The 27559-nt window shown below is 51.1% G+C and overlaps 2 protein-coding genes across 5 annotated transcripts; one reads left to right on the top strand and one right to left on the bottom strand.

Annotated features, from left to right (window-relative positions):
• Positions 1 to 729: 729 nt before the first annotated feature.
• ZBTB5 (zinc finger and BTB domain containing 5) lies at positions 730 to 17791 on the top strand. Of its 3 annotated transcripts, none has more exons than XM_045469087.1 (3): positions 730 to 855; positions 10396 to 12561; positions 17263 to 17791. In XM_045469087.1, exon 2 carries the CDS (start codon positions 10400 to 10402, stop codon positions 12431 to 12433), a length of 2034 nt encoding a protein of 677 aa, XP_045325043.1. In that variant the 5' UTR covers positions 730 to 855; positions 10396 to 10399; the 3' UTR covers positions 12434 to 12561; positions 17263 to 17791. The 3 variants fall into 3 exon arrangements, with proteins under 3 accessions (XP_045325043.1, XP_045325042.1, XP_045325041.1); XM_045469086.1 differs by lacking the exon at positions 17263 to 17791 and adding an exon at positions 14139 to 14818; XM_045469085.1 differs by lacking the exons at positions 730 to 855; positions 17263 to 17791 and adding an exon at positions 1500 to 2244 and having other exon boundaries at positions 10396 to 14818.
• Positions 15720 to 27559, bottom strand: GRHPR (glyoxylate and hydroxypyruvate reductase). 2 transcript variants are annotated; one of them, XM_045469089.1, is made up of 10 exons: positions 27387 to 27546; positions 26110 to 26208; positions 25667 to 25797; positions 24680 to 24752; positions 24020 to 24136; positions 22221 to 22309; positions 21036 to 21140; positions 20111 to 20246; positions 18395 to 18525; positions 15720 to 16060 (listed from the first exon to the last, which is right to left on the bottom strand). In XM_045469089.1, exons 1-10 carry the CDS (start codon positions 27467 to 27469, stop codon positions 15939 to 15941), a joined length of 1086 nt encoding a protein of 361 aa, XP_045325045.1. In that variant the 5' UTR covers positions 27470 to 27546; the 3' UTR covers positions 15720 to 15938. The 2 variants fall into 2 exon arrangements, with proteins under 2 accessions (XP_045325045.1, XP_045325046.1); XM_045469090.1 differs by lacking the exon at positions 26110 to 26208 and having other exon boundaries at positions 27387 to 27559.

The following is a 27559-nucleotide window of genomic DNA, read 5'->3' as shown; positions in this document are numbered from 1 at the left end:
TTCAACCCACACAGACTCTTGGAATGTTATTTTATTTTTCCCCAAGTCTACAAGATGGGAACTCAACCTCCGGCCCGCTGCGTGTGTGTGTGAGCTCCGGGAAGAGCACTCACTTCGGAGAGAGAGCCGGGGGTCACGGAAGGGCGCGCCGCCGCGAGAGCGGAGAAATTCTTCGGGTCCAGCCAATGATGGGACACCGTCCCGGCGGGCTCGCCCCGTAGCTCGCGCAGACCTCAGAGAGCCGCGACTGTGATTGGCACAATTAGGCGGAAAACCCGCTCACCTCCACCACAGCGGCTCTCGATTGGCTGCAGCACAAAGTCTCTTTTCTACAGTCCAAACCTAGAGCCGCTTAGTGCTAAATCCCGCCTTAAAAGGCGTTTGATAACAGTTTTACGTGTTGTAAGGAAAATGGTGATTGGTCACCAGCGCTCACGGATTCAGTCGGTAGTAAACACAGCGAGCTCCTGGGGCCGTCGATTGGTCGGTGTTCCGGGGGGGCCGAGTAAATTCCTTCGGATTCCGCGCGCCGGCTGGCTGCACTTCTGCTCCGGCCCCGCCCCCTCCCATTCTGATTGGCTGCAGCTCGGTCGGAGGGAGGAGGAATGGAGCGGAGTAGGCTCCCTCGCGGGCGTCACTTCCGTTTACTGTCCACCGCTGCCGTGGTGTTCTCAGAGTGCGGCGGCGAAAGGACTGAAGGAGCTGGGGGACGAGAGGCGGGGTGGGCGGAAGGGGGAGGAAATCCCATCGCGGAGACGCCGGGCTGGACGTTCCCGCCTCCTCCGACACTGTCAGGTCGGATCGGAGAAGGGTCACCGCCTCCTCCAGCGAGCAGGGGGGCGGAGCCCGGCTCAGGTGAGGCGACCCTGTCAGCACCAGCGGTGGTGGGGCTCGCGGGCGCGCTCACGTGGAGACCGTTGAGCTCCTGGAGGGCTAGGCTGTCGGCGCGAGTCCGCTCGAGCCTAGGCGTCGGGGCGCGCGCAGACGGCGTACCGGTGACCCCCGCCTACCCTGCCGGTCTTTCTGAAGGGGTATTGTTACCCTCCGGAGCGGAGGGGCCAGGCGGGTGGGAGGCGGGTCCTTCTGCGCAGGCGTCCCCCAGGTCCCGACGCCAGGCTGTCTGTCTGCCGGGTGGGGCGGGGGCTCTTGCCCCCACGACTCTGCGGGCAGGCGACGTTGGTTACTGGGATGGGGTGGGAAAGGCCTAGGACCTATAGCCTGGCGGGTTAGCAGAGGATCTGCCGCCCTACGGGTTGGGGTCGGGTGGCTTCGATGCCCCCTTCCTGGGTCTGTGAGCGTCGAGGTTTCCTTTCATTAGAGCAAGGCCAAGGCGTTCTGGAATCGGGGACCGGCGGCTGACCCTGGAGGGGTGGAGCTAGTCTTTTGGAATGTCCCCGCTGGTTATCGAAGGACTAAACTGATTATGGGCATTTACTGAATACCCATTACTTCCAGGCTTCATGTTGGGAGCTGTGGGGGTGGGGGTGGAGGGGCGGTGCAGTGGTAAGAACTGCTGTTGCCCCTCTTCCCCTTGTTTGGAGGACAGCTTCGTACATAAATGCTAACATCAGGCAGTGAATTAAGGAGGGGTGGAGAGTTAGGTTTTTACCTTACAAAAAGAAAAAAAAAAGTCAGCCCGCATTCTGGCCTGGTGGAGGGTACTGTAAGAAGCTAAGTCCTTTACAGGAGACAAATCCTAAATATTTATTCGGAGGAAATTTTTTAGGGAAAAAAACAGTAAAGCCTTGATTACTAAGTAAAAGGCTCGGGTTCTGGGTAATTTGAATGAAAAGAAGAAACCCCTCACCTTCGAGAATTGAAACAAAACTTCTTACAAAATATGTTAATATACTTTTCAGTTATAGTAAGTAGAAGATGTTACTTACATTGGGATCTTTAGAGGATGCTGTGCCTTAATCATTGATGATTTGTTATCCTTGTATGGGCTGTTGTGCCTTAGATAATTAAAAAGGTGTGCTGGACGCCTAGTAGTCTTCTGGAGAATTTGCTCGTCATTTGCCAAAGTCTTAATGCCTGGTCATTTTGCCAAAGAGAGGGTGGTTGGCCTCAAGCCAAAAGAGCAGAGGTGGAGGGAAGAGACCAGGTGGAGAAAGAGGAAAGAATGTTAAGAACAGCCACTAAACCAAAGGAAGGCTTCCCACTGTTGCTCTAACCCTCACAGGAAATCTTAGCAAACTTGGGAAGACTGGCCTGGCCACCACTGACAGCTTGGTGACCTGCCAGGTAAGACTAACTGGTTGGGGACCTGTTCTGGGCCCGTGCGTTTTGCTGAATAAATGAACCAGGACTTTTTAAGAGTTCTGAAATCAACTTGTTTTTTTTTTTTTATTTGCCTTTTTTCTCCTAAAAATTGTGTTAAGACATAGTTAGCTGGGGATGCTGGCAAGCTCTATTCTGGTTAATTGAGGTATTTCTAGCAAAATTCTGAACGTGGTAAGATTTGGAAGAAAAACATCTTAGAGTAGGGTGTTTCCTAAATTTAGAGGTCAGTGCTCTCAAAAGAGACTTTGTTGTAAGACTGTCACGAGAAGTTGAAGTCATTTTTTAAAAACCACTTTGATACAAAATGCATGCAAATGTTTTAATATTAAAAGTACTGAGTATGAATTATACTAGAGTTCTTCAGTGTGGGTAAGACTTAAAAATATCTCCTTACAGTGAGATATGACAAAGTTTGCTGTAGGGCTGACACAGAATCTTGAATCTGCCTCATCTTTTCCTTAGAAAGGGAAAAGAAAAATTTAAGATATTTGAGTCAATACTGTTCTCCTCTGTCAGTTTGAAGCATAGGCTTTTCTTTTGCTGTACTTACCATTTCTCAAATATGGACATTGTCTACCAGAGCCAGATTTTGCTAGTGTAGCAGGTGGGACGGAATGGGACATGACACTGCACCTTTTGTCTAAGTATGAAGCGAACTTCTCATATGCTAGAAGACCAGCTGTTTGAGCAAACTGCTGCCCTTAGAGTTGTTTACAGTATTTTCATCACTGAGCAGTGACGTTTGATCTCAGGGTCCAGTTGTGGGGGGTGCCTTTCATTTGATTAGTTATACAGATATTTGCTAAAGACTTTGATTTATCTTTCGGGCAGCTCAAACATATTAGGAATTGTGTGGGAGTACTGACTTCATTGTAATAAAATAGGCATGCTGTCCTGTGCCCTGGAAGGAAGTCACCGTGCACAGCTCACATCAAGGGGCTCCACCCCTCCATCTCTTTGAGGGTCGAGAATTTACATAAACTACTTGGAATTCTTCTGCACAGGAGATTTGACTCTTCTCTCCCCAGTATTTATGTGTTTGTGTATATCAGTATGGACCTATGGATATTTATTGTATACATTTGGGGTATAGTCCAGTACTGTTTTATCTTTTTGCTGAGTTGTTCCACCTTTGGCCTTTGGGAGTTCTTTCTCCTGTTGGTCCTGCGTCCCATTCACATACATTATCGTGTTTGTTTGTTTGAAGCATTTCCTTACTTTCTGACACTGTAAGATACTGCAGGCTTGTGTATTTTCTGCCTCAGTCCTAGAATCAGCCATTTCTCCAAAGAGCACTAGTTCCTTTTGTTAGAAAATGGTATTTGAATTTTTTTTAAATGTTTATTTGTGTGTGTGTGTGTGTGTGTGTGTGTGTGTGTGTGAGAGAGAGAGAGAGAGAGAGAGAGAGAGAGACCATGAGCAGGGGAAGGGCAGAGAGAGGGGGAGACACAGAATCTGAAGCAGGCTCCAGGCTCCAAGCTCTCAGCACGGAGCCTGACGTGGGGCTCGAACTCATGAGCTGCGAGATCATGACCTGGGCCAAAGCTGGACGCTCAACTGACTGAGCTACCCAGGTGCCCCTAGAAAATGGTATTTGAAACCAAGTTGTGGGCACCAGGGTGGTATTGACATACATTTTTTTGTAATCTCTTTAATGTCTACTTTAAAAAACACAGGTGTATTCTCATTCCTGCTTTTGTATTCAATTTGTTATGATACATACACTCTATTTTTAAAAAAATTTGGGGGCGCCTGGGTGGCTCAGTCAGTTGAGCGTCCGACTTCAGCTCAGGTCATGATTTCATACTCCATGAGTCCGAGCCCCACATCAGGTTCTGTGCTGACAGCTCAGAGCCTGGAGCCTGCTTCAGATTCTGTGTCTCCCTCTCTCTCTGCTCCTCCCCCGCTCATGCTCTGTCTCTCCCTGTCTCAAAAATAAATGAAAACATTAAAAAAAATTTTTTTAATGTTTTAATGTTTATTTATTTTTGAGAGAGAGAGACAGACAGACAGAACATGAGTGGGGGAGGGGCAGAAAGAGAGGGAGACACAGAATCTGAAGCAGGCTCCAGGCTCTGAGTTGTCAGCACAGAGCCCAACGCGGTGCTCGAACTCACGAACCATGCAATCATGACCTGAGCCAAAGTCAGATGTTTAACTGACTGAGCCACCCAGGCACCCCTGTTGTGATATCATCTTGATTAAAGTATACTAAGAAAAATCCAGCGTCACAGATATGTATTTGGAAAAGGGAGGAGTATTTTAGTAGCTTTTTCAGATAACTTTGGATAGTCTTTTCTGATACTATAACAAAACTCAGCAAATGGTATTTTCTTAAGTGGTTGGTTAGTTGCAATGTGTCATCTGAAACCGTATCAACAAACTTCATATTCTGTTACACTGAAATACATTAGTTTGTGTCTTGCACTGTGAACCATTTCTTTATCCATACCTTATTTTTTAACATCACAGTTTATAACATTGGTCATTTGGGAAACACTGATTCACTGAGTTATGCAGATCTTCCAAATATTGTTACATTTAGTATACAATATTAAAAAAATCACATTCCATTAGTATCACCAATGATCTCATTGGGTTTGAGCACTGAGAAGTCAAACTCATGGTGACCAATACAAATTTTCCAAAATTCCAATTTTTACCTGAAAGCTCAAATTTTATCATAGGCAATAAATACTGTTTTCCTTGAAATGACAGGCTCATTTCATTCATTTTCAAGAGAATGAGTGGCAAATACTCAAGTCTGAGAACCATAGTTTGTCAGTCATTGTTCTCCCAAGTTATAATGGTGTTCCATTAAAAAAGCAATTAGTTCAGCTTACAGTTCGAAAGTTGCACGAGTATTTTTCCTTGAGACAACATTGCGTGGCAGTACGCAGCACAACGACTTCAAGTGTACTTTTCATTTCATCTCACATAATATTTAAAAAGACGTGTGTTCAAGAATTGAAACTAACAATAATGAAGGCAAGGGGAGATCCAGTCCCCTGTAGAGCCTGCATTTTGTAGTAGTGGCTGCGTTCAGCACACACACAGCATCCTGGCCAGATTGTTCCTGCTGCCCAGTTCCAGCTCAGGTGTCCCGTCTTCCCATCAACTCTTTCAGCAGCTTACTTTTATGCTTAGGTTAGCTGGAAACAGTTTCTGTTGCTACAACCAAGAACCCTGACTGGTACTGTGCTCAAGCTTTAAAAAACAATTAAAATATTTTTGGGTGCCTGGCTGGCTCAGTTGAGCATCTGACTCTTGATTTCAGCTCAGGTCATGATCTCAGGGTCATGGGATGGAGCCCGTCCATGTCTGGGCTCCTCTCTGGGCATGGAGCCTGCTTAAGATTCTCTCTCTCAAAAAAAAAAGGAAGAAGAAGAAAGAAAAGAAAAAAACTTCTCTCCCTCTGCCCCTCCCTGCACTCTTGCACGCCAGCATGCTCTTTCTCTCTTTCTCAAAACAAACAAAATATTTTTTACAAAAGTCACCTGAAAAGTGATGATAGTCTTTGGTTCAAAATTGTATGCCTCTTTTTTAACTTTTTGGACCATGTGTGGTGATCATTAACATCAGTTTTGAGCATTCACGATCTAATACCTGCCATACTAGCCTTACCTACTTACTCTCCAGCCAGAATAGATACCCTGCTTCCCCCCACCTCAAACCTCTCCCACTTTTACCTCCATCTGGAATGCATTTTACATCTCATTTTATCCAAATGCAAACCTGTGCCTAGCTCTGTTGTCAGGGCCACCAAGAAGCTGGAAATAACCTTTGCCTTCTCTGAATTACCAAGCACAGTTATCTCTCTGGTGGCACTTAATGCTTTCCACTTTGTTATATGGTTATTTGTATATGTCTTGTTTCCACCAAGCACCTTTGACAGTTAGGACTGTGCCATACAGATCTCCACAGCACTTAACCTTGAACGAAGCAAGCACTTCAAAACACTGGATGAATGAATCTGTATACCAAATACACAAGTGCCTTCACGGGCTATTGTGATCTCAGGTTGTATTGCCCCTTGAGGACATGTCTCCAAGTTGCCGGACCTCTTTTGTCCCTTAGTGGGTCAGCTGTCTTTTTTTGCAGCTGTCAATGTGCAGCCGCCACTTGCCCTCATTCTAGAATTGCTGTTGCTCGTCTTCAATCATCAGGAAACTAGAAAAACTTGAATTTTGCTTATTTAAAACAAAAGACTATGTATGTGAGCTCTTGAGGGACTTTCATATGAGGAAATCTTTCATACACAGGCTTTGATCTTTATTTTGGATATTCTGAGACTTTCTGGTTTTTGGCTGATTTTAGAGACCGGACTCTCAGGAAAATGACTGTTGGGTAATACAGTGTTATATTTTATCTATATACAGTCAGAGCTCATTCAAAAGATAATTTATGGAGCTGTACATCAGGCACTTTGGGAGGGAGAAAATGCAGTCCCTGCCCTCAAAAAGCTGTCTTAGTAGAAAGAGCATTTTGAGTTTGTGCTAGGCATGTAAGTAGGGCATGAATACCTTTTCTTACTCAAACGGAATCATGAAGTTCTAGGTCAGCTAATCCCCAGGAACTGTGAACTGGAAAACAAGGTGGCAGAGCAGGGAGAGCTGGGGGGTAGGGTAAGATGGTGAGGGCTCTGGCTTTAGCTTGAGTTCCCCAGTCATGCTCACTTTTGGTCATTGATAGATGCGCTTTTTAATAGACCTGACCTGTCCAGTTCCCAAGCCAGCCCCGAAAGAGCAGAAACAGATTATGAAATCAGTCCTGATGACAGATTGGGTTCTGGGGTTAACCCTGGGCACCTGTGTGCCCACCTGGTCCCTAGCCTTTCCCTACTTCCACTTAGTCAAATCAAGTGGAAGCGGGTTGAATGTTCTAGGACGCCAGGACTTGGAGCCCTGTCAAAAATCCTAGACTGCTTGTCTGGGACCTTGCCTAGTTTTATTCTCTTACATTTATTTTTGTCTGTATCGTCTTTAAAAGTGGAGGACAAGTTCTGTTTCGTTATTTTTCCAGATTAGGGATACTGAACGGTTAAGAATTCCTTAGAATGTCAAGACACTTCCTGCAGGTGGCAACTTGTGTGCAGGTCCTGCCTGGCACACAGGCAGCAGGTCCCTTGATAGGGTGGCCGATGATATCTGAGTGTGGGTGTACTTTGCTTTATGAACTAAGTATATTATTGAAAAGCATGCAGGTAGGTCAATACAGAAGGCAAATAGTTTAAAATGTGCTATTAATGGGTTTGTTCTCCTAGAACACAAATGAACTTTTTTATTAGTCTAAGTAAAGCATTATTAGGAAAGTAAATCTACTGAGAAAACAGTCAGCTCTTGACTATTCATGTTAATGTAACAAGCAGTGGTGTAAGTGTATTTTCTTAATGATATTTAGTTTGGAAATTACTAAAAATCTGTTCCTGCAGATAACAAATACCGTGCTGTACACTTGCTGTGAGTCCGTTACAAATTGGTAGATCACTTGCTGTATCTCCTCCAACTATATAGACTCATATTGTCACATTTTAAAATCTTTTAGAGACCTGAAGCTGTTTTCCTTGGTTTCAAGGCTTCAGACAGTCAGCTTTTGCTAAAACACTTACCTTCTCAGCATGAGCTCTTTTTATCACTTTTACACTGGGCCTCTTGAGTTTGCTAGAGCTGCTTGAGAGCTTTGAATAACCATGATCTTGATTCATGATTCTCTTCTATCAGAGCTGAGAGTAACAACTTTTATGTCTCCCAGACTGAATTTTTAAAATACCCCTTCTAGATCCAAAAATGTTTTCAGATAGCCATGTTATTTAGGTTTTTTGAAATTATGATTTAAACCTCATGTTTAACTATGTGACAGATCCAACGTAAACTAGGCTAAGATAGAGGGGGAATTCATTGGCTTACGAAGTAGGAAGCCCTAGGGTGATGCCCCCTACAGTCTCAGCTGGTTCCCAGGGTCTTAATGTGATCAGGACATTGTTTTTGGTGTTGGCTTCCTTCTCAGACAGGCAAAAATGGCCACCATCAGTGCTAGACTTACATCTACCTTATGACTTGCAAGCTGAGTTCAGAGAATGCCAGGGCAGACTCTAATTGGCATGGCTTGAGTCACATACCTGTAAGTCATGGGGAGTGGCCAGATCTCCCTGGATTATCTGTCCACTCTTGGAACTCAGAGGTTTAGGGCAGTCTGATCTGCACCATATGCACTAAGAACGGATGAAAAAGTGATTTCCCCCAAAGCAGGCAGACAAAAAAAAAAAAAAAAAAGTTGTTTCTTGAGCTAGGATTTGCATGTTGATTTGTGAGATGTTAACAAGTTTCATTGTTCCAGTTATTTGTTGCCATGTAACAAATCACTCTGCAAACTCACTGGCTTGAAACAACAAAAATCATTTTATTATCTCTGACAGTTCTAGAGATTGGCTGGGCTCAGCTCTGGGGCTGAAGTCACTTTGAAGGCATCCTCACTGTGGGAGCAGGTGCCAACCGCCGGCTAGACTTTAGCTAGGCTTCTTCACAGCATGGCGGCTGGGTTCCAAGAGCAAGCCAGAAAGAACAGGGGAAAGCTATGTTGCCTTTTGTGACCCAGCTCACAAGTCACACAGTGCAATTTCTGCCATAGTCATAGACTTGCCTGGCTTCAGGGGGAGTGAACCCAGACCCCACCTCTTGATGAGAGGAGGGTCAGTGTCACATTGTAAGAAAGCATGCAAGACGGGAGAGCTTCATGTGGCCAGCCATCTTGGAAAATACAATCTGTTTTATACATTGCCTTACTTAAAGTGACTAGTTTTTATAAAAAACATGAAGTATAAAATTGGCTTGGGGTGCCCTTATGTTGACAGGCTCACTTTGTTGCCCAGTGTACCTGTATGATCACTAAGGAGCGCTCCGGCTTTCTTTCCACTCTCATTTCCTATTTTTAAATGATCTCAACCCACTTTATGTATAGTCATGTTTGGTGGAAAAATCAGCAACCAGCCTGTCGCTATAGAAGTAAAAAACAGAAAGACCCTTCCTCTTTGCTTCCCTGGCACAGTCAAGGGTAGGAGGTGGGTGGGTCCCTAAGCTCAGCATCTAAAAGCTCTCCCTAGAACTTCCAGTAGATGATTTTTTTTATTGACTAGACTTCCAGCCAGTCCTCCTGTCTTGGCATCACCTTCAGTCTGCTTCCCCTGGCACTCGTGAAGCCAGTTCCTGAGCCTTTGGGGAGGTAGGGGGCTTATATAGAAGTCAGGTTGTTTTGTCCATTGCTAGTTTAGGATTTAGCTCTCTGGGCTTGTTGAGTCAGCGCTCATTCATTTTTCTGCTTACCAGCTTCCAAAATGCCACTGATACTTCTTTCCCGTTCTTCTTGTCCTTGTGGGTTTATACCTTTTAAACAGCAAATCCAGGGGTGCCTGGGTGGCTCAGTTGGTTAAGCATCTGAGCCCTGCGTCGGGCTCTGTGCTGACAGCTCAGATTCTGCCTGCTTCAGATTCTGTGTTCAGATTCTGTGTTCCCCACTCTCTCTGCCTCTCCCCTGTTCTTTGTCTCGGTCTTTCTCAAGAATAAACAAAAATTAAAAAAAAAAAATTTTTAAACAGCAGATCCAAAAACTTTAGTGTCCGTTTAATGGGGTTTCAGCAGTGAGTGGGGGTAAATGCATGTGTGCGATCTATCACCGTCTATAGCTGGAAATCTTACCCACTCATACCGATTTGCCCCTTGACTTCCTTAAGATTGCTGAAAGACTGGAATTTCTTGGGAGCTTATTCTTTGTCCTTAGGGAACGCAGAATTCGAATTAACTTCTGCGGGATAGATATTCCGTCACTTACACACTGGGTCCTAAGCGTTACAAGGGTCAGTCCTATGAAGAGTGAAGGGGAGCCTGTAAATAGCCAGTAGCTGGTCCCACGTGTACATGTGTCCAGGACCATTAGCTGAATGGGCATTTGCTCCTCATTGGACAGGTTTTTAGTCTGTGTGCCCATGATCAGAAATATCAAAAGCTTTAAAAGGCCCAAGCTGGGCCATCCACATCTCTTTTCATCACACCCTCTGTGCTCTGACTTTGATTTCAGCTTTTCTAAGTCTTAACTCTTTCTTCGTTTTTTTTTCTATAGGATCATGGATTTTCCTGGACACTTTGAACAGATCTTCCAGCAACTGAACTACCAGAGACTTCACGGTCAGCTCTGTGACTGTGTCATTGTAGTGGGGAATAGACATTTTAAAGCCCACCGATCTGTACTGGCAGCATGCAGCACGCATTTCCGAGCCCTGTTCTCCGTGGCAGAGGGAGATCAGACCATGAACATGATCCAGCTGGATAGCGAGGTGGTGACAGCGGAGGCCTTTGCTGCACTGATTGACATGATGTACACCTCCACCCTCATGCTGGGGGAGAGCAACGTTATGGATGTCTTATTGGCAGCCTCTCACCTGCATTTGAACTCTGTCGTTAAGGCATGTAAACATTACTTAACGACAAGGACGCTGCCCATGTCTCCCCCCAGTGAGCGCGTCCAGGAGCAGAGTGCCCGCATGCAGCGCTCCTTTATGCTGCAGCAGCTGGGGCTGAGCATCGTGAGCTCGGCCCTCAATTCCAGCCAGAGTGGCGAGGAGCAGCCAGCCCCCCTGAGCTCGTCGATGCGCAGCAACCTGGACCAGCGGACACCCTTCCCCATAAGACGCCTTCATAAACGCAAGCAGTCTGCAGAGGAGCGGGCCAGACAGCGCCTCCGACCCACCATGGAGGAGGCCGCCATCGCTGACGTTACGCCAGAGAACGGGCCGTCAGGGGTCCATTCTCGGGAGGAGTTCTTCTCACCAGACTCCCTGAAAATGGTGGATAACCCTAAGGCTGACGGAATGACCGACAACCAGGAAGATAGTGCCATCATGTTTGACCAGTCTTTCGGTGCTCAAGAAGATGCCCAGGTGCCCAGCCAGTCTGACAACAGTGCCAGCAACATGGCCCAGTTGTCCATGGCCTCTCGTGCAACTCAGGTGGAGACCAGTTTTGAGCAGGAAGCCGCGACCGAGAAAAGTGGTTTTCAGTGTGAAAATCCTGAGGTTGGCCTTGGTGACAAGGAACACATGAGAGTCGTGGTTAAATCTGAGCCCCTGAGCTCTCCTGAGCCTCAGGATGAAGTGAGTGACGTGACCTCACAGGCAGAAGGCAGCGAATCTGTGGAAGTGGAAGGGGTTGTGGTCAGTGCCGAGAAGATAGACCTCAGCCCTGAAAGTAGCGATCGGAGTTTCTCGGATCCCCAGTCTAGCACTGACAGGGTAGGTGACATCCATATTTTGGAAGTCACAAATAACCTAGAACATAAATCGACTTTTAGCATCTCGAATTTTCTTAACAAGAGCAGAGGAAGTAACTTTAGTGCAAATCAGAACAATGATGATAACATCCCAAACACCACCAGTGACTGCAGGTTGGAGGGCGAGGCCCCTTATTTGTTGAGTCCAGAGGCTGGGCCTGCTGGCGGGCCCTCCTCGGCCCCTGGCTCTCACGTGGAGAACCCATTCAGTGAGCCTGCGGACTCCCACTTTGTCAGGCCTATGCAGGAAGTGATGGGCCTGCCCTGTGTGCAGACTTCAGGCTACCAAGGAGGAGAACAGTTTGGGATGGATTTTTCCAGGTCCGGTTTGGGCCTCCACTCCTCCTTCTCCAGGGTCATGATGGGCTCCCCAAGAGGAGGAGCCAGTAACTTTCCGTACTACCGACGCATAGCTCCCAAAATGCCGGTTGTAACTTCTGTCAGGAGCTCCCAGATCCCAGAAAACTCTGCCGGTTCCCAGCTAATGATGAATGCGGCCACGTCCTCGTTTGAGAACGGCCATCCTTCGCAGCCTGGCCCTCCGCAGCTGACCAGGGCATCTGCTGACGTTCTGTCAAAGTGCAAGAAGGCCTTGTCAGAGCACAACGTCTTGGTCGTAGAGGGGGCTCGCAAGTACGCCTGCAAAATCTGCTGCAAGACTTTTCTGACCTTGACAGATTGCAAGAAGCACATCCGTGTTCACACAGGTGAAAAACCCTACGCCTGCCTCAAGTGCGGCAAGAGGTTCAGTCAGTCCAGCCACCTGTATAAACATTCAAAGACCACCTGCCTGCGCTGGCAGAGCAGCAACCTGCCCAGCACTTTGCTCTAACCCCGACCTCCTGAGATCACGCCGACGCCAGCCGCGGGACCGAGGCCATCATCTCCTCTGGTTGGTGGTTCACGCCGTCGGGGCGGAGGCTTCAGGCCGCCCAGTGGCTCCGCAGATTCCTGTGGCTGGTACGTGGGGAGCGAGTACGTGTAGCACGCGTGCTGCTGCATTTCCGAGCGAAATGCACACTTCTGGAGAGGGACGTGGTCCCTGAAACCAAGTTCTTCCTTAGGGTTGAGTAATTCAGTCAGAAAGTAGTTTGTAATTGATGGTGTGAAAAGTGGCACATTTAAAAATTAAGAATTGAAGTGCAAAAAAATTTTTTTAGCAATTTTTGTAAAACTCTGTGAAGCATTTAATTAAATTTCCTATATCCTCTGAGGGGAATATTATATATCTGTACGGTGATGCAAAATGCACTTACGTGTAACCAGTGGCGATCTCGTGCCTGTCTGAAAGGAAGGCCCTTGAGGACACGCCTGTCCGCCACGAATGCTTTAAAGTGTATCATGAGCTAGTCCTAGGCCTCAGAAAGTACTGTATTTTAAATTTCCGTCTCATTTGCAGTCACAGACACTGCACTTTGATGGTGCTGACACTGGGTCCAGAGTGAGCGTTCTCCGGACCGTTAGGTGTACATACTTTTGAAAACATCACTGCTGGATAGATGTTTGAACAATTTTTCCTGCTTTTCAAAGCAGAGCTGTAAATGGAGTATGTACTTGTAGGGAGTGACAAGTGAGGTATTGTTTCTGTATGTGCTGTTTTAGTGGGGTCTTAACCAACTTGTGTCACATATGTTACAGCTCCATGTTTGGAAGTCAGAAAAGAGCTGGTGTTTGTCTTTGTTTTAATGGTGTGGAGTCCTGTTTTGTGGGATCTTTCATGGCGCATTTACCCTGCGCTCCATCCAGGCTTCGGGGGCCGGGCCAGCCTGACACATCTCACCCAGCGACAAGCCCATTCTCTGCTTCGCTTCTTCACACTCTCTTGCCCCGTGTGGCATCTTTCCCAGGCCTACGTTACTGTTTTTGTTGCAGACTAACCAAAAATGATGTTAACCCCCTCCACCGTGGGTTTTATTACTTTTATATACTGTAGTTTTAAAGTGTAGACCTGAGCTTTTACTGTTGTTTCCCCCACCCAATACTGAATGTTTAAAATCCAAACGTAGCAGTGTTCCCAGATAACTCTTTTCCAGACTCTGTAAGAGAGCTGGGCAGCCCAGAGCATGGCAGTCACCAGACAGCACCAGACACTGAGGAGACATCTGGGCCACTGCCCGGGGCCTCTCTGGGCCCCAGGGCCTTGCTCTCCCAGCCCCTCCTGCGCTGTCAGGGCTGCTGCTGGCACCTGTGTTAGGTCGAGCCCTGGCTTCTGTGCCTCGAGGGGGACGTGCCTCTGTAGAGCTCGTGAAGTCAGTGTAATTCATGCATGAACAGGAGTTCAGTTTTTACACAGCTCTTTTAGAGACACCAAACCATTGTGCATAATCGAGAGAAATCCTTCCTTTGTTTAGCAAGCTAAGTACGTGTAGCCTGAAACAATCGGCGTGGGTTTTCTCCCCTGAATCTAGCGCGTGCAGTTACACACCTGTCTGTGGATAAAATCCTAACGTTCAGAGTCGGGCTCAGCATCGACCTGTGAACTGAGCCCCAGGGAGAAAAGCCAAAAGAGAAACTTCTGTGATTCCTCTCCTTTCCAGATGTGGGAAAGAGACCGTCGGAGGATAGGGGATCACGTGTGTGTGGCTTTTGTCAGCGGTCTTGATGTGAGGAGGCTCTACATCTACCCCTCTACTTGACGTGGGGACCGGTGTCTTGTGAGGACATTAACCTTGGGAGGCAGGTAGGTCAAGGTGGAGCACAAGAGAGGCCCTGCCTAGGCCCAGGGAGAGGAACCGGTAGCAATGGGGAGAGCAGTGCCAGCCTCCTTTCCCTTCCAGCTTGAGGAGGAGGTACCAGGAGGCTGCGCCCTCACCTCAGCTCAGGCTTAAGTGGACTTTGCTTTAGGGCCTGTCTCTGACACAGCGGCTGGAGCCCTGTCTCTCCACTGCTAGATGGAATCTGGAATCTCTCATCTACCTCTTAGTCGGTTTCTATGTGTGAGAAGCAAGCTTTTGGGCCAGTGTCCTCATACATGCTGTAGAACTTAGAAAATAATTCAGAGGTTCCCTGTAAAACCAGTCTCAGGGTTCCTATGATCCGAAGTTTCTACCTGAATTATAACTGGTATTGGGTACCTGGATTTTGATTGGTTAGCCTTAATTACAGCCTGGCGTAATCATTTCTGGTGATCAAATCATAAAGTTCTTTCAGGGCACCCCTGTCAGTGGTGCTATGCTGGTCAAAATTTGAGATTTTGAAATAAAAAATTTGTCACATACATGCCTCTAACTAAACGTGTTCTTTTTCTTCACTTAGGTTATTAAGGTTAACACAAGACAGGGAAGTAGTATGGCTTTCTCTGCTAACGCTGCCTTGACCGGTACTTTTTAAATAAAAAACCCAAACCTCCTACCAAACACTCCTCACGCGGTCACTTACAATTATCGGTCACTCCCCTCAGTTCAGTCCCTCTGCGCTCCCTGCACTCTGTCCGTCTTGGAGGCGAGGACATGCGTGAGGCTTTGTTCTCCGCACACCCTGTCCTCCTCTTAGCCAGCCTGCTTAATCCTGTGCTTTCTGCCGCTCCCTTACCTGCCTCCCAGGGTGAAAGCTCCGTGTGCCAGTTTGGCTTGGCGGGGAAGAGCCGGAACCTGATTCCTTCAGCAGGAGCGGGGCTGTGGCCATGCAGGGAGCCTGGCCTCAGGAGGAATAAGCAAGGTGGTGATCAGAAAAAGGGCATCCACCTGGGGGTGGGGGTGGCGGGGGAGATGGACAAAGGGAGTAAAGTGTGAAGGTGCTGACACTAATTTTAAAATAAAAATTAAATGCATCTACCTCCAATTATTCTTGACCCTAAATTTAGAGTGCTGTGACCTCACCCAGTTCTCCTTGCCATGTATACTGGCTTTGATGGTCTAGGTATCGGCCTGAAGTGCCATGATCACCACTGGGTTCTGGCTGTCCCACCCTCAGTGAGGGACAAGCGAAGGAGCTGAGCAGGAGATGAGGGGTAAGGTGTTGTGGAGAGGTTCTAATAACTCACGTGTGGTGGTGGGGGGGGAGGGGGGCGGGGTGAGGGCTGGGGGCGGGGCAGAACCCACAGGTCACTAGATGTCCTGATTTTAGAAAGGGAAGCAGGTGCTCTGGTTAGCTTCTCCCAGTTAGAGGACCACACAGTGTCTCAGACCATCATTTAATAGGATCACATACTTTTGGCTCAGACGATTCCAATCACCAAAGTGGCAAGCCCGTGTGTCAGCCCTGGTCTTCATTCCGCAGGATCGGAACAGATCAGACTCTCCCTTGGCTCCCGTCCTGTGGGCCCAAATGAAGCCTACGCCCACTGACAGATTTCAAGGGCATCGCTGGCCTCCTGACCCTCCGGGACTCCTGTCTGGCTACAGCTTGAGTTCACTGGGCATCGGCTCCCCTCTCAGTCCAGCCAGCAAGTTGTTAGCTGCCAACAGGGACATGGTGTTTCGGGTTCCGTAGGTGGCACTGCCAATGTGGGGTAGGATCACTGGAAAGGAGCGGAGGAGAGGGAGGTAAGAAGGGTGATTCAAGAGCCTTAAAGCGGGCTCTGCTTTCCCTACCAGAGGTTGCCAGTAAGAAGAATAGAGAGGACCTGCCTTAGTGGTCTTTGATTTGCCTACTCTCACGTGCTGCACTCCCGTGGGGCTGTCGGAGTAACGGTATAGGGACTCGAGGCTACAGAAACCCAGATGCGAGGGTGGCAAGAGATGTGTATCCTAAATTTGAGGATGTTGAACCCAGAAGGGGTCTTGGAGCCTATCCAGACCCAGCCCTTCAGATATCAGATGGTGAAACGAGGTACCAATTCAGCTTGGGGGTTTCAGCACTGGCCATCCACACCCGTGCCCTTGAACGTGGTGCCACACAGTTTCTCATCTACACAACTAACCAGAAGAGGAAACGGTGGACAGACCGGCTCCCTCTGGCCCCACCCACTGCAGAGCAAGTGAGGTCACTTGTCCTCAAAGAATGCCTTTCAAAAGCAGCACCCAGGGCACTGAACTGAACTCCCAGGCCTTGCGGGGATGGGACAGTCTCAGCTGTGGGCAACAGCCCGGATATGACAGCCAACGTTTCTCCTTTTAGCCTGGAGTGGATGCCGGGGCCAGGTTTCCAAGGGCTACGATAATGAGAGCATTCCCTGTAGGGAAGCAGCTAAGAACCTTCTCTTTGGGTTCCCATTCCAGAATGTAAATAAAGGACAGGGACTGGCTTAGACCCCACGGTTCTGTATTAGTCTGGAGACAGAATCCACGCCAGCTACCTAGACAGAACCTACTATAAAGAACATTAACCAGGTATAAGGGAACTGGAGAGGCTAAAAAGAGAACACTGAGGCAGCAGTTCTCAAAGCGTGGTTCCCATTTTTTTTTAATATACACCCACAATTCAATTTGACTTTTAAAGATACTGATACACAGAAACAACAAGCAAGATGGGGAAGGGTGAAGAATCAAGGCTAAGGAACAAAAGTAACATGAGATCTCTAAAGACTTCAGCGGGTATGCAGGATTGGATTATTTTAGTTCTTAGAAAGCAAAATCTAACTCAAGCTAATGTAAGTGGAGATCACATTTTTCAAGAGGACTGGAGAGATCATGGAATGTGTAGAAAACCCTATGGTCAGCAAAAATCAAGGAGACGGACATGGAGAAAGCCCAGCTGAAATCTTCTCTTTTATGTTTCTAGAGATCATTGCACCGACTCCTGCCGAGTTTTCAAAGGCTCGGAAAGGAATGTTGCACGGGCTGAGCTTATGCACTAGTTGACTGAGATGAAGGACAACCAGAAGATGGACTTTTATCAAAATGCACACATGTGTCTTTCACGTTTTAGATGTGCGTGCAATGTAACTTTTAAAAATCCTTAACTCCTCTTTTGAGCCTCCATTCAAAGCAGCACTGGTGTGGGAGGACATGAGAAGCGCGTATTTTCAGGCCCCACCCCAGACCTCCTGGAGCCGAAGCCCTTGGCCCAGCACCCTGTGCTCAGTCAGTCCCTTCAGGTGACTGAGGAATGTAGAGATTTAAGAACCACCGCACTAAGGTATCCCAGACGGCAACCTGCAGAAGCCTTGACCTCCCTGGGCTGGGTGACAGGGAGAGGGTGGGACCGTGTGTAAAACTTAGGACGCTGAAGGAAGGGCCCCTCTAGCCCTGCGACTCAACCTCTGTGGCCTGTGTCTCTGAGGCAGCGCAGCGGCTAAGCCGATGCTGGGAAGACTGCAAGCCAGATTCACTGGCCACCGCGAGGATGGCTGCCGCTGCCAGGAAGCGTTGCCACGTGCTGCTAGCAGAGACAGACACGTGGGAAGGCAGGAGGAAGCCAGGTCCTGCCACCTCCCGGCTGGCGGGCCCAGCAGAAACGGGGTGTGCGGCGTCCCAGCCGCCGCATCACAAAAGCGGAATATCCAAGGGTAGGTTTGGAGCCGAGAGACTGGCACGAGTTACAAATATCAGAATTGCAATTACGCTTTCAGTTTCTCACCCTTGCACTGGTCACGGCAGTGTATAGTAACGGGTCTTACCCACGCAAGCTATGGATGGAAGACACGCAGTCACACCCTTCCTTTCAACAAGTCCACCCCCCACCCCACCACCTAGACTCACTCCTTTAGGGACAGAGACCTAGATGCACATGCCCAAGAGGCCCTCTCCTTGTCACTATGTGCCCGTGTCACCAGCAGCATAAACACGTGGTCCGGGGCGTGTCCCTCTGCGCTCGGTACTGCTCACGGCGGCTTTGCACCCAGCACCTCCAGACCACCCCTATCTCTCCTGGGGTCCTACGTGACTTCGCATCGGGAAATCGCCGTTCTCACCACAGTTCTTCAGAGTCAGGAGATGGTGGTTTGTCGGCAGCGGTTCTGGAGTCGTCACATCCAGTCCAGCAGCGGCAATCTGCCCGTCAGCCAAGGCCTGATACAGGTCGTCCTGGTTCACCACGTCTCCCCTGCGAATGACAGTGGTGACGTGGGTGCCCTGGAGCTTCCTCCACCCAGGCCTCCTTTCCCACTGACCAGGCACCCTCGGCACCGACTTTTAAAGAAGGAAGCCTAACAAGACACTTCCTTACAGTAAGTCTCTGCAGTACTACTGAGAGGCCCAGGCCTATCACTTTGCAGCCGTGTGACCTCGGGCAAGCGTGTCACGCTCCTCTGGAAGACAGGGAGAGCACAGCCATCCCCAGGTGTGCGTACTGACCCACCGCTGCAGGGACAGGGCCCGGCACCGGCGTTCCTGTGGGGCCCCGTCCAGGTGTTTGTGATCTGGCTGGCCCCCCGGAGCACCCGCTGAGAACCACTGCAGCATGCTGGTGGGCACATGCCTACTGCGGGCAGAGACGCAAGGATACTCCTCACTACATCCACCCATGCGGGCAGCCTTCCCCCCGTGACCGGGCCACCGAAGTAAAGAAATTGTGGGCTAGACGCTTAGACTGCACACGAAGCAGTGTCCGTGCAGTAAGAAAGAACGCAGCCCCCCGCGTGGTATTGGGTGTGTGCAGGTGCTCAGTGAATGGAAGCTGGGACGCTGTCAGCCATCAGCATGAGCCCTGTGTTCCTGCAGGTCCCGCTCCCCTCCAGGTCACCTCCTTTGTGGCTGAACGTTAAGAATTACAGGGGCCTCTGGAGTGGGGAGCCCTGAGGGGGGCCTCATGAAAGCCCTCCCTTTGCCTTTATTTGCCTCCAAACTGACTTAAGCAGGTTCGTTTAAAAAAAAAATTTTTTTTTTAACGTTTATTTATTTTTGAGACAGAGAGAGACAGAGCATGAACAGGGGAGGGGCAGAGAGAGAGGGAGACACAGAATCTGAAACAGGCTCCAGGCGGTCAGCACAGAGCCCGACGCGGGGCTCGAACTCACAGACCATGAGATCATGACCTGAGCCGAAGTCGGACACTTGACCGACCGAGCCACCCAGGCGCCCCTGACTTAAGCAGGTTCAAAGGGCACCATCTGGGAAGGGGATGGAGTGACAGAGAGGGAAGGTCTGCCCCCACATGCCCAGTGGCCTGAAGGCACCCTGGGGACACTGTGACGAATCACAATAAACTGGGTCTGGGTCTATGTTCCCAAGCACAAAGGTTCAAACCGTCACTGCCTCAGACGGGCAGACCTAGGCTCCGCGTTGTGGGTGATCAGCCTCTGAAGGGCTGTTAAGATCGTTAGGTCCAACTCTCTGTGGTAGAGAACACGGGCTGCCCAAGGGTACCTAGTTCCTCGCCGTTATCAGGCCTCCACTCTCTGAACCAACACCACCTGTGCCTTGCCCTGAGCAAGGCTCGGGGTACTGCTGGGAACCAGGCATGCCAGGCCTGCTCCGACCAGCATGCTGTTCTTCCTCCCAGCCTGGGGCACTCTCTTGTGGCCTTTACTTACTTCTGAGTGGCTGGTGGGTTGGTTCATGGAGTGGCAAGCCGCACCTGTGGTCTCATCGACAGCCTACGGGGAGGAAAACCTTGGATCACAGCAGCAGGGGCAGCCCCTCTCCAGGCTCGCTCGGCGCCCCAGGGAGGTTAGACGGCCCCGGCATACCTGCTGATGTTGACAAACACGGCTGTCTTTTTCATCTGCTGGAAGAAGTCCTTGTTGCAGAGTCCCTTGGTTGCAGGCGTTAAGGAGCAGGCCACAATGATGAAATCAGACTCAGCGGCCAGCTTGGGGGTGGACACTGGGGGAGAGCAGGGCTCCATCAGACGCCGGGTCCCGGGGTGGAGACGGCAGAAGGGTGGGAGACCAGAACTGGTCCTCGCTTCCTTCTCCAGAATTGGGAACTCCCAAGAAGCTTCCTGAAGGCCTTGTCTCTACCTGAACACCTCTGATAACTGTACAGTGTCGATAGCCACTGGTGGGATCCTGGTGTATTACAGCATTCATCCAGCCCCTGGTCTCACAGATGGGGAAACTGAGGCCAGAGAGGGGCAGGAGCTTGTCAAGGTCACACAGTGGGACCTGGGTGCCTCTGGCTTTCACCACCTTCAGGGCCCAGTGTGCCAAGGGGGTGAGGAATGGCTAAAATCCAACTGCCCTCTGTTCACCGAGCTATGTACCTGCCAAGGGGCTGCATCCACCGGACACAGGCTGGGGGACGGGGCTCACCAGTTTATTAAGAAAACGTGAGTGAGAGTTCCCAGCAATTCCTTACATCTGTCACCATCCTGCTGCTCGGCCCAGACATGGACAGTGGTGACAAGGAACTCTGCAAGTGTTCCTGGAGAGTTCTGGCATGAAGAGAACTCACTGTGTGGCCCAGATAAGTCCCTGTGCTCTCTCACCGGGCCTGTGTCCAGAGGCAAGCAGATCAGATAGCACCTGAGGGACACCGCAGGCCCTAGGCACACCTGGAGCTCCCACACTCTGCCCCCAAAATGCTGCCACTACAGGAACAGAGAGACCCCCCCCCCACCCCCCCGCAGATGCGTGCAGATAGGGCTCCTATGGAAACCAAGGCTATACTTACCAAACTCGGCCTGGAATTCTGCTGCTTCCTGAGGCCTGGGCTGGCGCCCTGTGTATAGAAATTTCTGGATGCCGAACGGCTTCAGACGTCGAGCGATGGCCTGACCTGGAGGCAAAGAGTGTCCTGGCTTGTCCCCAACCCCTGAGAGGGCAGGAGCAGCACCCAGCAGCTCCAGGGCCAGGGAGCCCCTGGGAGGTTGGCCCTTTCATCAGCTCCCCACATGAACTGGTCCTGCCCCGTGAACCAGCCCCCAGCCAGCCCACACTGCCCCCAGGGGGACAGAGATCTGGAGGCAGCCCCACAGCTCCTCTGAGGCTGTGGCTGGCTTATGCTGTCCTCACATGGTCCTGGTCCCCTGCTAACCTTCCCTGAGAACTGGACCTGGCATCCCAGGAGTGGCCTGACTGAGCGGTCCCCTCCCTTCCTCTGGACCCCTGCTTCTGTTAACATAGCCCAAGACCTCTTATGACTTCTCGGTGGCACTGCCCAAGTGCCAAATCGCCCCAAATCTTTAAGACATCTTTACATGAGCTGCTACTTGGGCTGCTGGATTTTCAGAGTCAGAAAGTGCCCCAAAGTTGGTGGCTTCTTCCAACTCCATCCTCACCCTCACCTCTGTGCCAGGCAGATGCCAGAGAACCAGTGACAGCTGCCTGTCTGGCTGAGCACAAGCCTTCATGCCAGATTTCTCCAAGCAGGGGCCACTGGAAGAAAACAGCTCTGTCGCGTCTGCAGACTCACAGGTAAAGCTCGGCCCACTGAACCGTCTGGTTCCTGAGTTAAAGCTTTATGAGTCAAACGCCTTCCAGACAGGCCTGGGGGAGCACGAGCTGTCCCACAAGAAACCCTCCTAGAGGCCCCAACCCCGCCGTCATCGTCACTGTCACCTTCATCTGTTCTGCATGGAGCTGTCATCGTACAGAAGCCTGACGCTTACAGCTTGCTTCTATCACCTAGCGAGTTCTTAACAAACTCCTGGTTTTGTTTCTTCTGTTTTCGTTTTTGCCTGTGTTTTACAAAGCTGTGTCTGTTCATTAGATGTTCCTTCTGAATGCAAAGTGCACTGGGAACAGCCAGTTATGGCCACCCTTTCCAAAGAACTGTCAACTTCTAGACACAGGGCGCCAAAGACTCAAACCAAGCCAAGGTTGCTGGAGTGGACAAGTGGGTAAGTGGGAACCTCACCTATGCGCCCCAGCCCGATGATGCCGACAGTGCTCTGCGTGAGTCCATAGCCACACATCCACAGGGGCTTCCACGAGGTCCAGCCACCGCTGTGAGGAGAGGAGGGGTGGGTAAGAGGACCCCGCCTTGGGCAAAGATGAGGGCTCACTGCGAACTCACAGACCCAGAACCCCCAGGGGGAGAAGATCCTTCTCTCCAGGTCAAAGGACACACAGTAGCATGAATTACACCCATAGCCACTCAGCACTTTGGATAAGCAGCCGAAAAGACTCTTTCTTTAAAGCCACTGGGGGTGGGGCACCTGGGTGGCTCAGTCAGTTAAGCGTCCGGCTTCAGCTCAGGTCATGATCTCACAGTTCGTGGGTTCGAGCCCCACATCGGGCTCTACGCTGACAGCCCAGAGCCTGGAGCCTGCTTCCAATTCTGTGTCTTCCCCTCCCCTGCTTGTGTACTTGTGTGCGTGCATGCTCTCTCTCTCTCAAAACTAAATAAACATTAAAAATTTTTAAAAAAGATAAAGCCACTGGGGACACAGAATCCAAGGCCTGGAAGGGGTCTTAGAAGTCCTTGTCCCATTTTTCAGATGGAGAAACTGAGACCAGAAACCCCAAGATCATCCAGCCAGGGCAGAGGTAGGAGCAGCAGGTTGCAAACTCGGGAGCTGGGATTCCAAAACCAGAATTCTCAGCACCCCAGGAAAGCAACACAAAGTAAAGCCATAGCCGCTCCCCGCCCTTGCCCTGGGTGGACAGGGGGATGGCGCCTGCCTTGAGCCACTTCTGATAAGATACCGACTCCCTGGATAGGAGGGTGAGCAGGATGTGAGCGGGACGTGCAGCACTGTGTCTCCTCAGCCACCTGCTGTCCCTGCCCCAGCTGCACCCCTGGGGCCCTGCGTCTGCATGCCTGCTGGCCTCCCTGCAGCTGGAATGCCTGTCCCAACTCTGGACACGCAGACACAAGTCCCTGACCTGAAACCTTCAGGCCAGGGTTTTGAACTTTCAGTTTTCAGAAAGGCTGTCTGGTGCATGTGCAACATTCTACACAACACCCTCAGCTCACGATCAAACACATCGGTGTATCTGCAGCAAAACATAATGAGTGTTGTGGCGCCTGGGTGGCTCAGTCGGTTAAGCGTCTGACTCTGGATTTCAGCTCAGGTGGTGATCTCATGGTTCGTGAGATCAAGCCCTGCGTCCGGCCTTGCGCTGACAGTGTGGAGCCTGCTTAGGATTTTCTCTCTCCCTCTCTGCCCCTCCACTGCTTGTGCTCTCTCTCTCTCTCTCAAAATAAATAAACTTAAAAAAAATTAAAAAAAAAAAAATAAAAACATGAATGTTTACACTGAGTGAGAAAAATAAAAATCATTAACAGCCTCCTGTCATGTCCAGTCAGGTTTTGCTACCAAAAGGCTTATGAACTAACCTCCAGCTTCAGAGCTTTTGGGAGTCCTGCATCACGAGCAAGGATGGTGGACCTGTCCCTCTAAGTGCTCAAGAGGATGCCACTTCTTGTGTGAAGCCTCTGATCCACACCCCTGCCCCTATTCCTCACCAACCAGGCAGAGCTGATCTGTCCCTCCCTTATCCTCCCCTCTCACGATTTCCCTTCCGTGCCACGATTCCCCCACATTTCTCTTCAGCTCTGCCCTGTACTTCAGGGTGTTGGCTGAGTCTGTTCCCCCCCCCGGTAGATGGGACATGGCTGGGGGCGGGGACCACATCGGGGCCTGGGTGACACTGGGTGCTTAGGAACCAGCTCCTGAGCAGAGCCAACTTTCCCCTTAGGGGTTCACTCACTTCCTCACTTCCTCGATGGCTTCTGGCAAGCGGCGACAGGTGGTGAGCAGCAGGGAGACGGCAAGTTCTGCCGTGGCGTCTGTCAGGACATCTGGGGTGTAGCCCACGCGGATGCCACTACGAAGCAAAGATCTGGTGGCAACACAGGCCTCAAGCACCTTCACCAGTTTCTACCTCTGGGGCATCTCCAAATTGCTGCTCTGCTCCCTTTCTGTGCTGCCCACCGGGAAGCTCCGAGCTGTAAACGGGCCCTCAGGAACGGTCAGCCCTCCTTCCCCTGGTCTCCCACTGGGGGAGGGACACGAAGATGGAAGATCAGGGCCCGGAGTCTGGGGCAGATAACTACTTGGCCTTTCCGAATCTCCTCGTCTCAAGAGGGAAGGAAGAATACCAGCCCCTTCTACTGCAAGGGGTTGTTGTGAGGGTCAAAAACCACGCTGAGTAAGAAAGGGTGCTACCTCGCAGATGTTACCTGCCGTTCCTGACCATTCGGGCTTATCGTAACTGACCTGTGCTCCCGTGCACAGATTTTATCGTCGGCCACCTCATATCCCCACCGAAGGGTTGGAGGGATATGAGCAAATAAATATTCTGCTCCCCTTCCAGCTCTGGGGGTCAGCCCTCACCCCGGCCCCCGCCAAATGTGCAAGCTGCGTTTACCGCTTCTTGATTTCATCCAAAGCCAGGTGGTCAACGCCCACGGACATTGTGCTGATGACTTTGAGATTGGCTCCTGTTGTGCAGAAAAAGCATCATCTGTATCTTTCCTCACGGGATTCAAAGCCACAACACTGGAGATATCACAGGGCCATCTGCTTATTATTATTTTCTTAGGATAAGAGGAAAGGCTGACATCTCGGTTCCTTACTTAAAATTCTGAACAATCTTACTCAACAGATTTGACAATCCTCCTTGACTGCTCAGTGGTGGCTCAGGGACGTGAAGCGGCCTGCCCCAGTCACAAGCTGCCACGTGGCAGAGCTGGGGTTTACCCAGGGGTTTCTGACACCAAGGCCTCCACTCTTACCCACTGGACTGTTCCCCCAATGAATCCTCCAGTCTCCACTGACCACACCTGGGCCCTGCTGTGGACACTTCTGAGGCATCCACTGAGAAGGGGCTGCGGTGTGACCCTCTCACATCCTCTCCACAGGGCAGGGCACCAGAAAGCTGCAGGGAAAGGCTGGGGCACGGATTGACTCAGCACTGATTCGTGAGGGCCTCCTCCCATCCAACAGCCTCTGGGTCTGAACCTTTCCTCAAGACAACCACATAGGCTGACATTTACCTGGCCCAGGGCTGAGACCTGTGTCTGGGGTTAACACATCCTGGGCATCTGCTGGAGCTTGGCACTGAGATGGTACCTCCCACAGGATACAAATGAGCCCAGAAGGGACAGGGCCTTTCTCAAGATCGTAAAGCAAGGCTGTGGCAGGGCTGGATGAGGGCCCTGAGTCCCAGCCAGGAGAGGAGCAATGCCTGGGCCAGAGGGAGCCACACACAACGGTTCCCTCTGGCCTAGCACAGCAGCGAATGCCTTCAGAACTCAGAGAGGTGGCTGCAGACCTGTGCGGGAAGCCAGCCGCAGCAGATCGGGTGCCCTGCGGGGCCAACACACCCTTGGAATCCTCCCCAGAGTGCACACACCTGCGGCATCCAGGAGCCTCTTGTCCACGCGGTCAGTGAGGAGACAGAGTAGGCCGTGGGCCCCGGCCACACCTCGCTCCAGCTCCTTGTCGGGGATTGGCTCATCTGAGTCCCAGCGCTCCACCTGGCAGCTGAAGACCAAAGAAAGGCCTCTCAGAAGCAGGGGAGCCCCCAGAGGCCCCCAGGCTCCCACAGGCCTCCCAGGACTGCGGCTCCCTTTCAAAGTGCCTTCTGCTCGCTCTGGCCTCGGGCTGCCTGGGGCTGGCCGAGGAGCGTCAGGGTCAGGTGCGTGGCACCCTCAGAACTGTCTCCAAAGGGTGGCTGAGGGTAAAGGGCTGTCACAGAGTAGAGGCCACCAAGGGCTGACAAGAGCCTAGACTGAAAGGAGAAAGTCACGGGGACAGCTCTCAGCTCAAAGCAGGGAAGAGCTTTATCACCCTCACCGGCCTCTTGGCGAGGGGGGGGTGGGGTGGGCCTGCACCACGTGAGGCTTGAACGTCCTGTCCTGGGAATCCATGCAGCGGAAGTCTCCTACTTGTACTCTGCCAGGAAGGACAAGAGCAAAGCGATGCAGCGTGGAGGGGTTTTAGGGCACACTCCCACGGCAGCTCGTGGGCTGTGGATGTGTTCCCAGTGGTGCTACCCAGCCTCCCAGTCCTTGCCATTTAATTCGGTGCAGCCATCAAGTATGGCAAGACACGGGAGGGCTGCTGGCACCTCCCAGAACACCCTGCTGCCAGGCCAAGCCCCGGCATAGCCCACCTTTCACCCTCCTCTCCATGGGCATGGCACCCAGTGCTGAGCTGTGCGGTCTACGGCCATTACCACCATTGTTGCTTCTGCCGCCCCCCTTCCTGCTCAGTGCTGGGTCCTTGACAGGTCCCCAGCAAAGCTTTTGTTGCACTGAACAAAATAAATAAATCTCATTTTCGCATGTCACTGGGTCCCACCTTCTCCCTGCCTGACACTGGCAGGGCAGACCTGTATGACGGAGTACAGTAAGGCAGAGCTGAGTTCAAATCCCAGCTCACCGAACCAGAGCAGTGTGACTTTGGGTGAGGCACTTAACCTCTCCCAGTTTTCTTATCTGTAAAACAGGAATTACAGTACCAACTCCACAGTGTTGCAAGGATTGAGTTTATGCATAGGAAACACCTGAAAAACTGGCATGCAATCTTCAATTTAAGGGTCAGGAAAGGCCCCTGCCAACTGTCCAAAGAGACCAGGCCAGTGACTGCTAAGGTCCCTGACCCTGGTAGGGTAAAGTTTCAACAGCCTGGATCTTGCGTCACAGGCGGCCTCCCCTCTCCCCAGGCCTTTCCCTTCACCCGCACTGCACGTGCATGGGAATTGCAGGGTCTAGCGTCACTGCAACAGGCTCAGACAAGGCTAGGCCGCAGAGAACTTTCTTTAAGCCTCCCCACACTCCACGACCGGCCCCGCCCGGCACAGCTTGGGAAGTCCGGCAAGCGCAGGGTCCTAGCTCCCCCTGGCCTCTGCCCCCTCCCCCCCCGCCCCCGGTCCTCCGCACCAAATACAAGTGGGGGGTCAGGAGGCCGCCCCAAGCCCGCCCGGGCGCGCCTAGAGACGCTGAGTCACCCCGGGTGCGGGGTGCTGGAGATCCGTGGGGGGGGGGGGGGTCCCGGGCTCCGCAGCCCCTTCCCAGACACCACCCCCAGCCCCGGGGACTCGGCGTGCCGCGGGGGCGCGGGGTTCTTACTCTGCGGCGCGGGCGAGAGCGGCCAAGCCCTCGGGGGGGATCCTGCGGGTGACGAACACCTTCATGAGTCTCACTGGCTTCATCCACCTAGCAGCCGCGCGACGCTGACCGGGACCGCCGGACCGCCGGACGGAAGCGGGACTTGACGAGGGACGGGGCGGGGCCTCGGAGGG

This window comes from Leopardus geoffroyi, chromosome D4, assembly GCF_018350155.1.
Source record: "Leopardus geoffroyi isolate Oge1 chromosome D4, O.geoffroyi_Oge1_pat1.0, whole genome shotgun sequence".
NCBI classification, from domain to species: Eukaryota; Metazoa; Chordata; class Mammalia; order Carnivora; family Felidae; genus Leopardus; species Leopardus geoffroyi.
Note: the sequence above shows the minus strand (reverse complement) of the source record. Positions and strands in the feature narration are given on the sequence as shown.

Coding starts and splice junctions, on each gene's coding strand:
- ZBTB5 (XM_045469087.1), top strand. CDS start 10,400: ATGGATTTTCCTGGACACTTTGAACAGATCTTCCAGCAACTGAACTAC.
- GRHPR (XM_045469089.1), bottom strand. CDS start 27,469: ATGAAGCCAGTGAGACTCATGAAGGTGTTCGTCACCCGCAGGATCCCC. Junction 24,753..25,666: donor GAGGCTCCTGGATGCCGCAG/GTGTGTGCACTC, acceptor TCTGCACAACAG/GAGCCAATCTCAAAGTCATC. Junction 16,061..18,394: donor CCTGACTCTGAAGAACTGTG/GTGAGAACGGCG, acceptor GCTCCTTTCCAG/TGATCCTACCCCACATTGGC.